Source organism: Vidua macroura, chromosome 3, assembly GCF_024509145.1.
Source record: "Vidua macroura isolate BioBank_ID:100142 chromosome 3, ASM2450914v1, whole genome shotgun sequence".
NCBI lineage: Eukaryota > Metazoa > Chordata > Aves > Passeriformes > Viduidae > Vidua > Vidua macroura.
Window position 1 is genome coordinate 9,090,854 of NC_071573.1, and position 15,228 is coordinate 9,106,081.

General features: G+C 35.4%; 1 protein-coding gene across 15 annotated transcripts in view; it reads right to left on the bottom strand.

Moving 5' to 3' along the window:
- Positions 1-15,228, bottom strand: part of AFDN (afadin, adherens junction formation factor) — a 116,167-nt gene that overhangs the window by 21,923 nt on the left and 79,016 nt on the right. For all 15 annotated transcript variants that reach the window (XR_008436229.1, XM_053973339.1, XM_053973335.1 and 12 more), the window contains 3 exons: positions 951-1,016; positions 719-792; positions 98-216 (listed from right to left, as the gene is read on the bottom strand). Coding sequence is in view for 14 of the 15 variants with exons in the window: in XM_053973339.1 (XP_053829314.1) it covers positions 98-216; positions 719-792; positions 951-1,016 (259 nt within the window). In the remaining variant the exon portion in view is untranslated. The remainder of the gene's footprint in view (positions 1-97; positions 217-718; positions 793-950; positions 1,017-15,228) is intronic.

The window sequence follows — 15,228 nt, forward strand, 5'->3', positions numbered from 1 at the left end:
TGCTAAGATACTATAAAATATTCTATTTTCTGCATTCTTATGAATGTAGAAGGCAGACTTACAAAGCTGTTATGAACACCAATATTAGTATCTTTACCTCTTTGCATCATTGGGGATGGCTGATTAAGCAGGGTTGCCAGACCATGGTAAATTGCTCCTTGTTTTGCTACTTCTAGTGTTACTACAGAACCTGTCCTAGTCATAAGTTCCGCTGCCCTGCAAAAAAGGCAGAGTAAATAAAACAAAATTAAATTAGGCACTGTATTACTTAGTCACCCTTTTTATCAGTAATCTGTTGCTTGACGAAGCACTCTTTTTCAGATTAATACTTAAAATCACTTTGAAAAGAATTACAAGATAATGACAAGAAGATAGGCTTATGCGCACAGACAGTACCTACTGGCAAGTACTATTTAGTTCCAGTTTCTGCTGCAAAGGTCAAAGCCAAAGTACTTTAAATTAGACCTAAATAAAGACTGTTCAAAACCAAAATCCAAATGTATAATACAAACACTTCTATATAAATAACCCATATCATATGAAAAGAAGAGAAAAATAGTACACAAACAGTTGAACTTGTTGCTAAGGTTATCCACAGGCAGTTATCAAACGCCAAGACAAAGCCTAAAGTGTAAAAAAATGAGCTTCTGCCCATTTCGGTACATTATTAAGCTAACATTTTCTTTGTATAAAAGCAACCAAGGAAAGCATTCCATACCTCTCCTGGGACAGGCCCACCAAACTTCGACCATCCACACTAAGCAACTGATCCCCTGCTGCCAGACGACCATCCTAAATACGTATTCAACAGAAGAAAATTCATACACCAATGCTAACATGATCTCCATTAAAACAATCATTCATTCACACAAACTAGTAAACAAAGGATTTTCAAGCATTTCTGAAGGCTCTTACTACTTTTGAAATTGATGATTAAGAATATTACTAACCACATCTGCAGCACCTCCTTTCACAACAGACTTGACATATATTCCAAGTTTGTCTTGACCAGCACCCTACAGAGAAAGAGGCATTCATTTAGTTAATTAATATTTGATCTCTTAAGGACTCCAAAAACTTAAATCAAAATTTTACATGGCTAAGCAAACTTCTACTTTCTCATTACTTTTATATATTTTCAAACTGGAGAAAAACCAATTATGCAGAGAAGAGTTACATTCAATTAAAGTCATATGAAAAGTTTAACAGTAGGCCTATTAAAACTGCAAGCTTTGTTAGAAGCAAAGAATATTTGCTCTTAATGCAAGTTTGAATAAAAAAAAATACATTAACTAAAACTTATACTTTAAAAGTTTGCTCTAGTCTTCTTCTAATAAGAAATAGTTATTTGCACTTTTACACGCTGTTATTTATACCTCTTTCTATTATGTTTTTAAAGAGAGCACTGTACCCCAGTGAAACAAGGTAAATTGCAGATTACATGAGAAAGGAATAGAAGTGGTTTTTTACATTCATTAGGACTGTAAAGGAGCCAGTGTAAAGGAACAGAGTATCTTTAGCTTTACATAAACAAGTAAAGCAGACATAAGTATTTTAGAATTGACAGAGCCAATATTTAAGTCTAGTGCAAAACCATGCAATTTTGTTCATAAAACATCTTCCTCAAAAGTGTTCTGCTACATTTTCAAAGGGCTGTTAACAGTGAACTTATTGCAAGACAGATACCAACAGATGCCAAGATACAAGAATGGAAGCATCTATTCAAGCCATGCTGTTGTGTCATCCACATGCTCCAATGTACAAGACACCACACAAATCAGTCCAAATGTTAGTATCACAAACCTTTAAATCGTCTCTTATAATGTAAGACTATTACTTGTCATTTATCTACTACAGCAAGTTTTACAAAGTAAAACTTGCCATTTTACTCTGCTAGTCACTTAGGAGAGTGCTAAGCATGTTTTCAACACAGCACAGACTTAATTGTAACAGCATTTTTCTAATATAACCCCTCAAGTTGCTTTGATATTGAATATATAGTTTCCTCCTTTTTTCCCTCCTCCTTTTCAACTCTTGTTTTAGCAGCAAAAGCATGCATTGCTCCCATTGTTATAATAGAGTAAAATAAGAACCAAGGTGAAGATTATTCAAAAGCTAGTGTTACACAGACATGGTTTTCTACACAAGTGAAAGACCTATTTTCATTAAGTCTTGGGTTAATCCCAAATGTTTACACAAAAGACGCAGAAAAATAATTCCTTCAAGTCTTATGATTCCAGATTAGCATTCTACATGTCCAAATTTTTCATAATTGCTTAAGTCATACTTTTAGATAAAAAGGAAAAATGCAAAAAGTAACTGAAATACAGATACTTTCTTTGTCTAGAAAGAATACAAAGAAATTAAGAGAGTTTAGTTCCTTTTTTTTTTAAAGCTCTGAAGAAACACTGCTGTAACTGCACAGTAATTTCAACTTTATACCAGAAAAATGGGCTGAAGTTATGAGAAACACAAGTCAGAAGACAGCTAGATAAATGTAATGGAAAATAAAATCATGCTTCACACATCTCTGTTTTTCCCCCAAGCAACCAAGATGTATATGAGGAAGGACGATCTAGCTGAACACCTAGATATCCAAGATGGACATCACAAGATCTTTTAGCAGGAGTTCTTCAAGACTTCAAGGTGATGCGCAATAAGAAAGAGCTTGTCCTTGTGTATTAATAACAGGTTCAATAATGGATCAAAAGTTGTTAGTTTGCACAAGGAACAAAAGTCTGCAGAGGAGCCCTAAATATACGTGCTGTTTACCATGCTCTTATGTGTTCCCAAAAAAAGGCAAATAACAATAATGTAACTAAATGTACCAAATAGAGGATTCATCAAATAAGTCAAAACCAAGAGTTGCAGATGGATCACATGATGCTGAACGCTGGAGCACTAATGGGGTGAAAATGTACTTCACTGGTTGAAATGTGAAGTAATGTTTCAACTTCTTAAGGTGCTGGTTCCCATCAGGGCACTGATGGCAGAACCAGCTACCACCTTTCCTTGCAGGGAACTGAAAATTAAATGACAGCCTTTATATGTCCCTTCCTCTGCCTCCAGCCACTAAGTATACCTGAAGGCAAGCACCTTGAATTCCAAAGGGCAAAAGAATCAACAGCAACACACCCACCCACCCTTGCAGTTATAACCTCATGCATCACATCTGTCATTGCAGGAACCAAACAGCAGCTTTTCTTGGTGGCCACACTGACCAAGGATAACCAGATTCCTCCACCTGGAATCGACAGCATTTTTATTCAGTCCTAACTTCAAAGGATGCTAGCAGGAATCTCTTCCCCTTAGGTCCAGGAATTCAGACAAAGATCTGTCTCACACAATTAGATAAAAACAAGCAAAGCTTTGGAAGAGCACTGCCACTTAAAACAGTGCACACAATCACACAACTTTGGTACTCATTTATTGCATCAGACACTATATTCATCCATATAATCACCTTTCTCATGCTTGGTTATGACTCTTAGGCACACTAAACGAAGTTGAAACCTTCTGTATAAGCCACATGATATGTAGCTTATATTGGTTTGCAGACAGTGATGAAATAAACATTTTCAATTGTGCAAATACCCATAAGAGTGGTTTCTAAACTGACTTTAACTCCTAAGGCTTAGTTACTGTTTTCAGAGCCATCTTTTATCAGCTCAGAAATCTGGAAGCCAGCAGAACAGAAAAGAACAAAGCAAAAATCACTACAGTCACTAAAAAGCTAAAAGGGTCACCTTTAGAAAACTGCTTAGAATTCTGATTACTTCCTTACAAAATGACACTAACAGAACCATAAGGTTCAGGTGATAACAAGAATCATCAGGAAAATGGAGTATCTTTCTTGAGAGAACCAGCTAAGCAGACATATGGGCTCCTCAGCTCAGCAACAATCAAGGAACTGAAGGCCAATGAGATTAGGAGCTGCACTGATAGAATTATTTATCATCTCTCTAATCAGCCAGTAGAAAACGCTTTCTTACTTCTCCTATCAAATCTAGCATGCTTTAAATAGTAAAACACAAACAAAATGCAACCAACCTCCACCCTGCAAAACATTTTCCATAGGATTTCATAATTAAATTGGGAAACAGCCAGGAACAAGACTGCTGAGAGATGCCAAAGTGTAAACAGAATCCAAGATTCTCGGTAGGGCTCTTTGAGGCTTTAGAGAAAAAACCAACCAACCAACCAACATAACCCTCCCCAAACAGATACTATGCACTCTGAAATTACAGAAAGCTAGAAACCAGGATGAACCACAGAACAGTTTGGGTTGAAAAGAACCTTTAAAGACCATCTAGCTCCAACCTCCTTTGCACAGACAGTGACACCTTCCACTAGAATTCTCCCAATTCTCCCAGCCTTTCCTCACAGGAGAGAAAGATCTTACACTTTTGTTATGTTCTTTGGATAAAGGCACCACAGCTGGAAGATACCGCATCAGTTGGATTTTAGCTCTAACTGTGCCTATACTCTAACCCTGACAGTAATTCTTCATTATGATTCAAAGGAGCTGGCATTTACTCCTCCTTGCTTCTTTTCCAATGATATCTATATGGTTTGTCAATCTCTTTCCTGTTCTTTTAAAGGAAGTTATGAGCAGATGTATTAGCTCCAAGTCATCTCACTTAAACACAAAACTAATGCATTTTGAAAGCATGACAATTATTTGAAAATAAATCTCTCTCCAGATTATATTAGGAAAAAATCTTTGTCAGTTACCACATCTACTCAGGTCTTATTAGGACCAATGAGCTTCTCCTCTAATTTACATGTCATTTAACATGTTTCAAACGATACGCATGTGCTTTCACAAGCTTGGGAAGACTTCTCACTAAATACGCTTAAAATCAACTCATCACCTTCCCTTCAACTTTTACCCTAAGCTTTACGGTAACTTGAATCCAAATTCCTAATTTCTATTGAAATCGACTTGATTCTGCTTTGGTTCTACCTTCCAGAAGGCTGCATTAGAAGGAAATATATAATTTTCAGAAACACAAAAAGGTTCTTAATATGTAGTCACCCATACTAAACTCCAAAGTCAATAAAATTCTCATACACTCCACTTGGGTTTTCCTGTTTTCATTTACTGGCTTTACAATAAAACAGATTTCTTTGTGAACTACTTATTAAACTGCTTTTTTTTCAAAGGAATGTGATAGTCAACATAATTAAAATTATTCCCCCACAAATAGAGCAATAACATGTGTGTATCAGTAACAAAAATATGATAAACTTTCTTTATTTTCTCCAACCGTTAATACCAGAAGCATGTGTATCCATATGGCTTTTAATCCAAACAGAAGAACACAACTGTAAAGGAGTCAGATGACTGTGGAAAGCAAGAATGCAGTAAGCATAAAGAGATGGCTTATTCCCTTTCCCTGAGATTAACATACTGAAACCTACAGCATATTTTCTCAAATATATATATAACCAAATAAAAAATCACAAAAACAAAGTATTTTTCAAAAATAATATAAGATATTCTATATTCAAAAAAGCCACTGTACCACACTTTCTAGTGATATCAATCTACCCATTTTCTTTCACACTTGATGCAACTTTTTCCTGCAATCCTTGCAGAAATTAAAAGATACCCTTTGGAGAAAAAAATTGGGAAATCCTCCCTGTAACTAGTAATTTAAGGAAAAAATTCACTAAACTACTCCTGCTGCTTCAGTTTACCTAGGTGACAATATTTCTGAACTGAACTGACTATAACACTTCTCTGAAGATGTCTAAATAATATCTACTTTTATAAAGCATAGCCAAAACAGAACCCTAGGGGGAAAAAAAGTTCTATAAGGAAGATCTTAGCTGAACATAATTCAACAAATAGTGAACTGGGGACTGAAGAAGGGAATATGGTATTTAAAAATGCTGATACCTGATGTACATCAGACCTAAGCTTTAATGTGAGAAACACCTCCATTCTGTGCTTTTACAATCCAGTTAAATAATCAATACACAAAAACCTTTATACACAAATAAAGTGCATAAAGAAGAGCGAATTAGATTGAGGCCAGCAGTGAAGCGCTATCCACACATTTCAGGATTTTTTAAAGTCCTATAATAATAAATTAATTACAGTGACAGTAGTAGTGCACTTATACAGAATGTCAGGAAGAAACCCACCTGTCTGCTCCCATGCTGTCTCACACTTGGAGCTGTGCAGACACTACTGTGTTGTGGCAGGTCCCATGACAGACCTGGCTGGAGACTCAACTGATCCCTGTCTCCAGTTCCCCTCCTCCCAAATACAAGCTTTGTTTTCAACTTAATCAGCTTCCCTAAATTGTTTACAGAACAGCATGACTGTTCATAACAGGGCAGGAAAGGAGGTTGCTAGGAGGGGCCTGGATCATTAAGGGAGGTTAATTCCTGCATTTAGTGAATAACATTATTTTCAACCCAACAACTTAAACCATTTGAAATCCCTAAATCCTACTATAGCTCACCTATTGACTTTTCAAGCAATAATGTAGTGTCTGCAAAACAACTGTATTCTAGTGGGAGCTGAGCCCTAAAACAATTGCAAAACAAACACCCACATACATGGAGGTTCCCACACAGAGAAGTAAACTACAGAGTAGAAAATGTCTTAATTTTTAAGCTTTTGAATGCCTGCATAGCAAATACACTGAAAAGACACTTCCCAATTTTGCCAAGTCCCACCCATTCCCCTTCTAAATGTAAAAAAAAAAAATCCTAACTTTAGCAAGGGATGGAGATAATGTCACATGTAAAACTGATGAAAATGCATCTGGCTAAAAAACAATGTGTTTTTACTCATGTAATTTCATAATGGGACAAAAGTGTTATGTTCCTGCCCCCCTTTTTTTCCAGAGAGCTTTTTTAGGTCTCTGAGGCAAAGCAGGAAAATATTCTTGAAAATAATCTTCTCCATGCTTGGGCTTATTCATCTTTAAGATGCAGAAAGCCAACACATGGGGGAAACTGAGGCAAGCTATTAAATTCAGTATCCAAGATGAAACCACACATTTGCATGAGATGCAATACTTGTACCAAGAGTTTCTAATAATCTCACACTTATCTTAAGAAGTATTTAGATGTTTTAAAAGAGCGCAAGTGAAAAATGTTAACACATTGCACTTGGAGTTTAGTCAGTATATGAGAATAATTAATCCTAAATTTGCTGTGGTTTACAGGTTGGAAATCTATGACAAAGGACAACTTTTCCATTTGACTGGAATTTTAATAACTGGAATTTCAAAATATTTTCTAATCCTGCTTGGGAAGTAAAAATAAACACAGGACACTTCTGCATACAGATGTCTGCTAGAATGTTAACTTGGGTCATTATTCTAAACCTAAATTAAGAAAATGTATGGAAAATGTTTAAGCGACCAAACTACCATGCAAAAATGAAATAAACAAGGAGTCCTCCCTCTCTGATAGACTAAAAGGAGCTACAAGTCAAGAGGATACATGAAAAACTGAGGTATGAAACACTATCAATAAATCCAGAGATTAAAACTTGCCAGGAGTTCTACTTTCCTTAGACCTACCTGTATCTCATCTGTGTGGCCCCGTACAGGGTGTGACAATATTTAAAGTTGCACTGAAGGAAGATAGAGAAGCTTTTAGAAAAGAGAAGTAGCTTAATTTTTTACAAGGCAGGCTAGTTTGAAATAGTTCTTATCACTGAACAAAAACATGTTTAGAAAAATCTTACAAGATGGAATCTAAAATTACAACCTAAGGCTATAAATAAAAACAAAGGAAAAGAAAAAGCAAGGAAATGAAACACAGAAAGGGTTTATTATGCATTTGGATGATGATGATTGTTGAGTTTCCTATCAGTACTGTTCACAGGCCATGAGTAGCAGAGTCCATGCAAATCTAACTTCACCTGAAAATATGACCAAAGAGTGGAGCAGAGAACAGCTAACCAGCTGGAACTGCAGCAAGTGCTTCTAGGTGCTTTAAAGAAAACACTACTCTTTATCTTGGAGATGAATTAATTCAGTCAGACTGGAGCAAACAAAAAAACCCATTAAAATCCAACAATTAAAGCCAACATTAAAATCTCACCTGAGAGATAACTTTTTTTTTAAAACATGTATAAATAACATTGGTATATTCTGATAAATGTGCTCTTATACATGCACACACATATATTCTTCTCAACTAATTCAGGAAAAGTGCTCGCTAAGTACTCATATTTGGAAAATTAGGATGTAATCAAGACTTTGTAAACTTTCACTTCTAACTGTCTTCTAAATAGCAGTAGGATAACTGGAAAACCTGAGCTAGATCCCAGGACATATCACCTATCATAAAGGAATTAAGTAAAGAATTTATTGAATAAACAAATAAACTAACTGAATTACTTTCTTGTAGGGCCTGAAAGATTGGAAGAGTTCTGATAACTCATGCAACTGTGGCAATCCATAGCAGTTAAAGAGCCCATTTTGGCACTTCTGGTCAGCACAACTTCAGCCTCTAGAATAGTGATAACATTATATTTAAGATGGCACTGACACAGGGCAGGGGAGCAAACAACTAACCACTACAGTACCTCACTAAAACAGAACCTGAAAGGTGAAGAAAATAAACAACCTCCCCCCAGTATTATATTTGTTTATAAGATTTTCATTCTTCAAGTCAAACAGACATCAATCTCAAAAAAACAAAAAAACCCAACAAATTCACTGGGAGAAGGAGGATGGAAGGAAAACTAATTTGATACAACAGAGCCAAACAGATTTAATGCATTAAAAAAAAACAAAAAACAAAAAACAAAAAAACAAAAAAACCAAAAAACTCAGCTGAGACTGGGACAATGCTACACAAAGAAGATTTCATACCTGTTGTCCAAAAGGGTATTTGCCCCTTTTAACCCTGGTACAATTTTCTGCTTAATTACAAAAACTCTGTCATGTTAAAGAAGCCAAAGGACCAAGCTGGATAATGCAATCTAACCTCAGTTTTTGGACAGCCTAACAAGAAACAAGTCCTTTTCCATCACATCCATTTATAATATATCAGTACACACTAGCCCATAATTGTTTGCACAGTGAGGATTATTTTGCAAGCCCCTCCTTGGTCTAAAAGGATTGTGCACAAAATACTGCACTTGCTTAAAAATATCACTATGAAAACTGTAGAAATAAAAGAGGCAGCATTAAAGAATACTCAACTAAAATAAACTTCATTATTTCTATAATGCTATTTCTATAAAGTATTCAGACCAATGAAGGAAAGAACAAGATAAACAACAGTGATCTAAAAAAAGAAACTGCTACTCCTACATCAGGAGGATGCACAAAAGTACCACAGTAACAAATTAATAAACTTAACAGATTTAACTGGAGTAGTTAAGGAGAACAGATTTTATTGCTAGTGTTAATATGTCACAAGATGAGTTTTATAAAACTTCCTTGTCAGTAACAGATGCAGGAACCTTTGTCTCACATACATTCCATCAGCCATAAAACCAGAACACACCATGTAGTGCAACTGTATAGAAAAGTCACAGTTTGAATAACAGGAATATCCAACAGACTTCTTAATGGCAGCACCACAGCTATCCATGAGTCACCACAGAAGCATTAAAAGCAGGCAGAGGAAATTCTGCTTGCTCCTCCTTCCCATTTGGTATTTGCCAGGACAAGCAGCCATAAAGGCATGGTGAAACAACAGCCAGCTCCTTCTAGTGAGAATCAACATGCAGCTTCATTCCCAGGTGAGCCACCCATGCTGTGACATGCTCATGGGGACCTGCCACCTGCAGAATGATGGCTTGGAGGTGCTGAGACATCAACATGGCCCCACCAGGAGCCCAGTCTAAAGAATGAGAGGGAGTGAAGGTCCATCTGTAGACTAGGCGCTAACCTCTTAACAGCTGAACGACTCCCATGCCCCACCCAATGTAGGTGGATCACAAAGCAGCCTTACTTTCTGTAAGGTTAGCAATATTCTTGCAGTTTTAGGAGACCTCTAGAATGACCTGGTAATTTCAATACCTATAATGAGAACTATAACGAGAAAAACTATTATAAAAACACTTTTACAGTTGTTAAAAATAACAGGAGAATTGTATTAAGTAATTAAGGAAAAACTATGCATCTGCAGAGCAGATCTGCAGTACAGCACCTAACCAAACCGGTGCTGCTCCAGACAATTAACACGAAGGTCCTGTCAGTACTTGTTCTGAAGCCTCTTTGGCCCACACCCGTTGAGCTTCATATACTTTGTTTATCACCCTGATAAAACTAAAGCAATGAACAGCTTCCAATGAAGACTTGCAAAATCACACCTGATTAAAAAAATAACCTTCAATTACAATTTTAAAAAGTTAGATGTTTTAATATAAAGAAAGTTTTAATATAAAAGCCAACTCTGACATTTTTCCATAAAATGTCAGTGTCTTCCTAATGATCTTTCAATATAGAAATGTACATTTCTGTCTTAAGTACATATGTATGTAAATGGTTTCAAATTTCACATAAATAATAAAATGAAAAAGTAGTCCTGAACTGAAAGTATCTTCACTCTCCAAACATATTTTGAATCCACAGAAGTGTCATACAGTCACCAACCTTTTTAAGTAATACTCCAATTTAAGGTGGCTTCAGATACCAAGACTATATGTCAAAACATGTCAGTAGTTCACATAACCATAGATCTTTTAAAATAAGTAATTTTCAAGATTTTCTTAAATTCTTCATATCTTCAAACACAAAGTAAGATTTTATTTTAACAATATAACTATCACATAGATGTGTGCACACATACACAAATATACCTTACTAAAAGTATCTGGGATGTCTCACAATGCTTAGAGCTGACAGTTTTTCCAAGTCACTTAAGCTTCTGTGATATTTTATAAAAATTTAACAGTTTAATACAGAATGAATCAACTGCAAATAAAATGTGTTTAAAGAAAATAGCATAGAAATGTAGCTTATCAAGTCTGATACCAGCCTTTTATCTGCCTACACCCAGAGTAGATTTCACTGATTTTTATCAAGGCTAATTCCTGATTCCAGATTCTTAAGCTTCCATAGAAGCTCTCTGCAAGTTTTAATAAACATCCTTAAAAGCAAGTTTATGGAACAGAATCAAGTCTCACTCGGACTGCCCTGGAAAGTAATTAGTCCAGAAGCAATTAAATAACCCAAGCTTGTAAGCATTTTAAAAAATAACAATTTACTAAACTACGCAGCAAATTTACAAATTCACTCTCTAGGAGGCAAACGCAAAGGTTTTTGACCACCCAAACACTCACATCCCACAAAGCTGCAGGCCTTCTTTAGCTTGGATGAGTACACATTTTATCTTCTTTAGGTACTAATCATATTAAGTCTAAGACTCAGTGAACTACTTGCTGTGGGCCCAGAGACAGGAGAAAGGCCAACTTTGTAGCTACTGGTCCCACCTCTAACAAGGGCAAATTTTTCTGGACTTGAAAATCAGAAAAACCCCACTTTGTCAGAGAAAGCTAAGGCCTGTGTTGCCTCAAGACCAATGCAGACACTTTGGAAATCTGTCATCATTAGAGAAAATACTTTCAAATATAAATGAGCCTACTGTATCTAAACCTGATCTGTTAGCTGTGGTTACAGCTGCATTGAGTCATGTTGTACCCTGACTTAAAAAGATTTTTTAAACCGACCCATACTCTAGATACAACACACTTCTGCTTTCCCCTCTCACGTACTCCTCCATGTTGGGGGCTGAAATCCACATATTTCTGGAGCTAGAAAAAGTACAGTCACAAGTGGGCAAAATATTTCCAATTAAACAAAACAAAATATTTCCAATTAAAGAAAAAATGCACAATATTATTACCAAAACTTTGGTGATAATCAACATTATTCAACAAGTAAAGAAACAAAGCATTTAACTGCTAAGACCAATTCCACAGCAGCTTTAAACTGAACTGAGTGGGAAAAACAGATGAGAAGTGTCTTACTACACAGATTAAAAAAAGGTAGATTGGCAGCAGTACATCCAACATCTGAAACATCAAACTACCTAAAAACTATGTCTGGTGTATCCAGATGCTCTACTTACAAGAAACCTCTAAGGGAGTAAAGAGAAAAGACTGAAGATTTGTTATGTTTAATGGAGTATTTTTAATAAAAGAATGTTTGCAATCAAGATTGACTTTCACACAAAGCAAGCAAGTGAACATACTCTCATCTTCTGAATGTGCTTCTCACAGGATGTTCTGAAGTGGACATCCTGAATTGGCATTAATAATTATACTGTACTGTACTCTTGTTCATATGTAATTGTATGGGGGTTTAAGTGTTCAGCATGGAAAGCACGTACACTGACATAAAGAGCTCTAGCATCTTCTGTGCTAAACAGAAATATATACATTTACAACAGCATGACTTCTCTCACACTCCAGGAGGGCAACTGGCCTAACATTTAATTCTAAGATTGGAATCAAGTATGCAACAGTTCCTAACTTACTTTACTTTACTCTTACTCTCATGAAATGGGAAAAGTGGTAAGTAAATGCAAAAGGTTTCATATACACTATTTGTAAAAGACTAAGCAATGTTGTTCATTAGTCTTTCTTAACCTTTCTGAAAAAAAGAAGCCTTCTTTATTATTATAAATGCTGCTGATATACTACAAATGCATTAAAGGCACACTTAATTTAAAAAAAAAGAAATTAAATACATGAGCCTGTTTGATTCCACTTCTCTTTTATTTCAAAGGAAAAACCTTTCACTGAGCTCAAGGAAAATACATTGCTTGAGCTCTATTTCACCAGACAAGGGTTAACTTTTTAATGTACATTTGCTATAAATACTCCATGAGCACTGACACACTAATACTACTCAGAGTTATGTACAAATCTACAAGTTGTACTGCAGGTTCTGTGATGCTCTCCCTCGGTAACTCAATTCTGATCTTATGGTTCAGCTTAATTATGTCTGCATTAGCCTTCACAGGCAAGACATAGTGGGCAATTTATTTTGGAAAAAAAGAAAACCACCCTGTATCTCTGCATTTTTCAAAGAAATGGAACTTGCTTTTATAGTTTAAGGATAAATTACAGCCCAAAAAACCCAGAGCATTAACTTCCACAAAATACAGGCTCTGCAGTTTCAGATGGATACAATGTAATCCTGTTAGTGTGTACACTAACACATACTATTAAGCACCTAAATTCCTACTCCAACTGGGAGTATGACTCATACAGTAAAAAGTCAACACAGAAACTTACTAAGTTCCAAAAGTCTTTTCCACTAATAGGGAAAAAAAAAGCAAGCTGTATTAACACGCATCTAAACACAATTTTCAAAGTTATTAGAATGCCAGAATTTAATGAAGCCTGGTACAAGAATTCTAGCTACGGTGTATGTGCACTACAATTTTAGCAGGCATGCTAAGAAATGCCTGCATACACAGGGTATTAGTGCAATGAGGAAATGGCACATGAATTTAAAAACTGACTATCTTTCAGAAGGCCTAAAATACATGTCTGGGTCACATATTTGCAGTATCAATCTAAATACAAGCGAATAAATAAGACAAAATCCACTCCACATGAGCAGAGCTGAGGTCTCACAGCTACTAAGAAGAACAATCACACTGTGATGGTGTAACCTTCAGATTTTACACAGCACATAAAAGCATTAAAAAAATTTTGTACAACATTTACAGGGCACCAAAATTTAAGCAAAAACTCTGCTGGAAGTTAGGAATCAACAAAAACCAGGCAAATTGCTAACAAAACAGCTACTTATTTGTTCATGATGAAGACTAAACTGGCAATCTACTATTTTACTGGCAAAATACTATTTTATTATTTTATTTCTGTGAGACTGAGAAATCTGTTCTGGAAATGGGAATTATACTGTATTTTCCCCAAGATTCTCCTAAGAAGCCTGTTAAGACAACACCAGTAGTTTAGTTTAGTCGTTTAGTACTGAACACTAAAAAAAAAAAAAAAAAAAATAAAACCAACAAAAAACCACCTCCACAAAATTTTAAATCTTATTACTGAAACATTTCAATTAATTCATGCTGGGAGGAAAGGCCAGAAAATTTCCTTAAATACTTAGAAAACACAGCCACAGGAAGGCTTTAAATGCTGAGGTATTTGAAATCTTAAGACTTAGAACACATGTAAAAAGCTAACAAAGTAAAAAAAAAAAAAATCCTATCAACTGTCTATATTTGCAAACACAGGTTAGATCCACATTTGTATATTGTTACCAGTATAATTAACTGTAAGCATAATTTTCAATTTTGGGAAAAAATAATTAAATGAATGTTTAAACCTGTTTCTTCTACATGGATCTCCTACAAGATATTTGTAGGAAAAACCTTCATAAAAATTTTACTTTAAAATTGATATTCCTGTGGTCTCAAATCCTCCTTAAATTTAACACCTTGAACAGACTGCTAAATATAAAATGACAAACAGTGGTTTAGAAATTAAAGCAACTTAGAATCATTTAACTTATCTTTAAGAACAAACAAGATTGCCAAATGATGTATATTTTACAAATTTGTTTTTAGAACAGTAAGTCCGTTCCCTGAAGGATTTACTGCTGAACTGTCATACTCATGTTTAAAATGCTTCTATTAAAAAAGAAACACCTTATCACCTCTCACACTATTTCAGTAAGCACTCCTTAGTCTGACTACCTGTTAAAAAATCCTAGAAAATACACTCTGATTTATGTGCCAGTGGGGCCATATACATATGTATTTTAAGGTCCTTGTATATATTTTAAGGTAACTTTTTCAGTTGATACTACTAAAAGATGACTGGACAAGAAGTAGAAGTGTGCCATATTTTAAAGAACTAAATCACAATGCACTAATGAATATAACCAGCATGCAAAGATTAATCAACAAAACTTGCTCTATCGTTCCTGCAGGACATGGAAATCCTTCCTTTCGTGCAGTAGGAATCTAAACAGAATTTAAATGCCTCTCTTCTGCGAACATATTGAATAAGACACCCTAACTGCAATGAATTTGAATGTTCTGATCTTTTCAGAAGGGTCTAGAGAGTATTAAAAAGATTACACTGCTTGGGACATTGCTTTCAATTATTCTACTAAGATTTTTTAAGAGGAAAACAGACTTTTAGAGGAACCTGGATTAAAGCCAACTAATATGACAAGTAAACAGATCACAGGTCATGCTATTCATGCTCTGGCACAGTAAAACAGTAGTTATCACACCTGAAACTTTAAATATTAATAG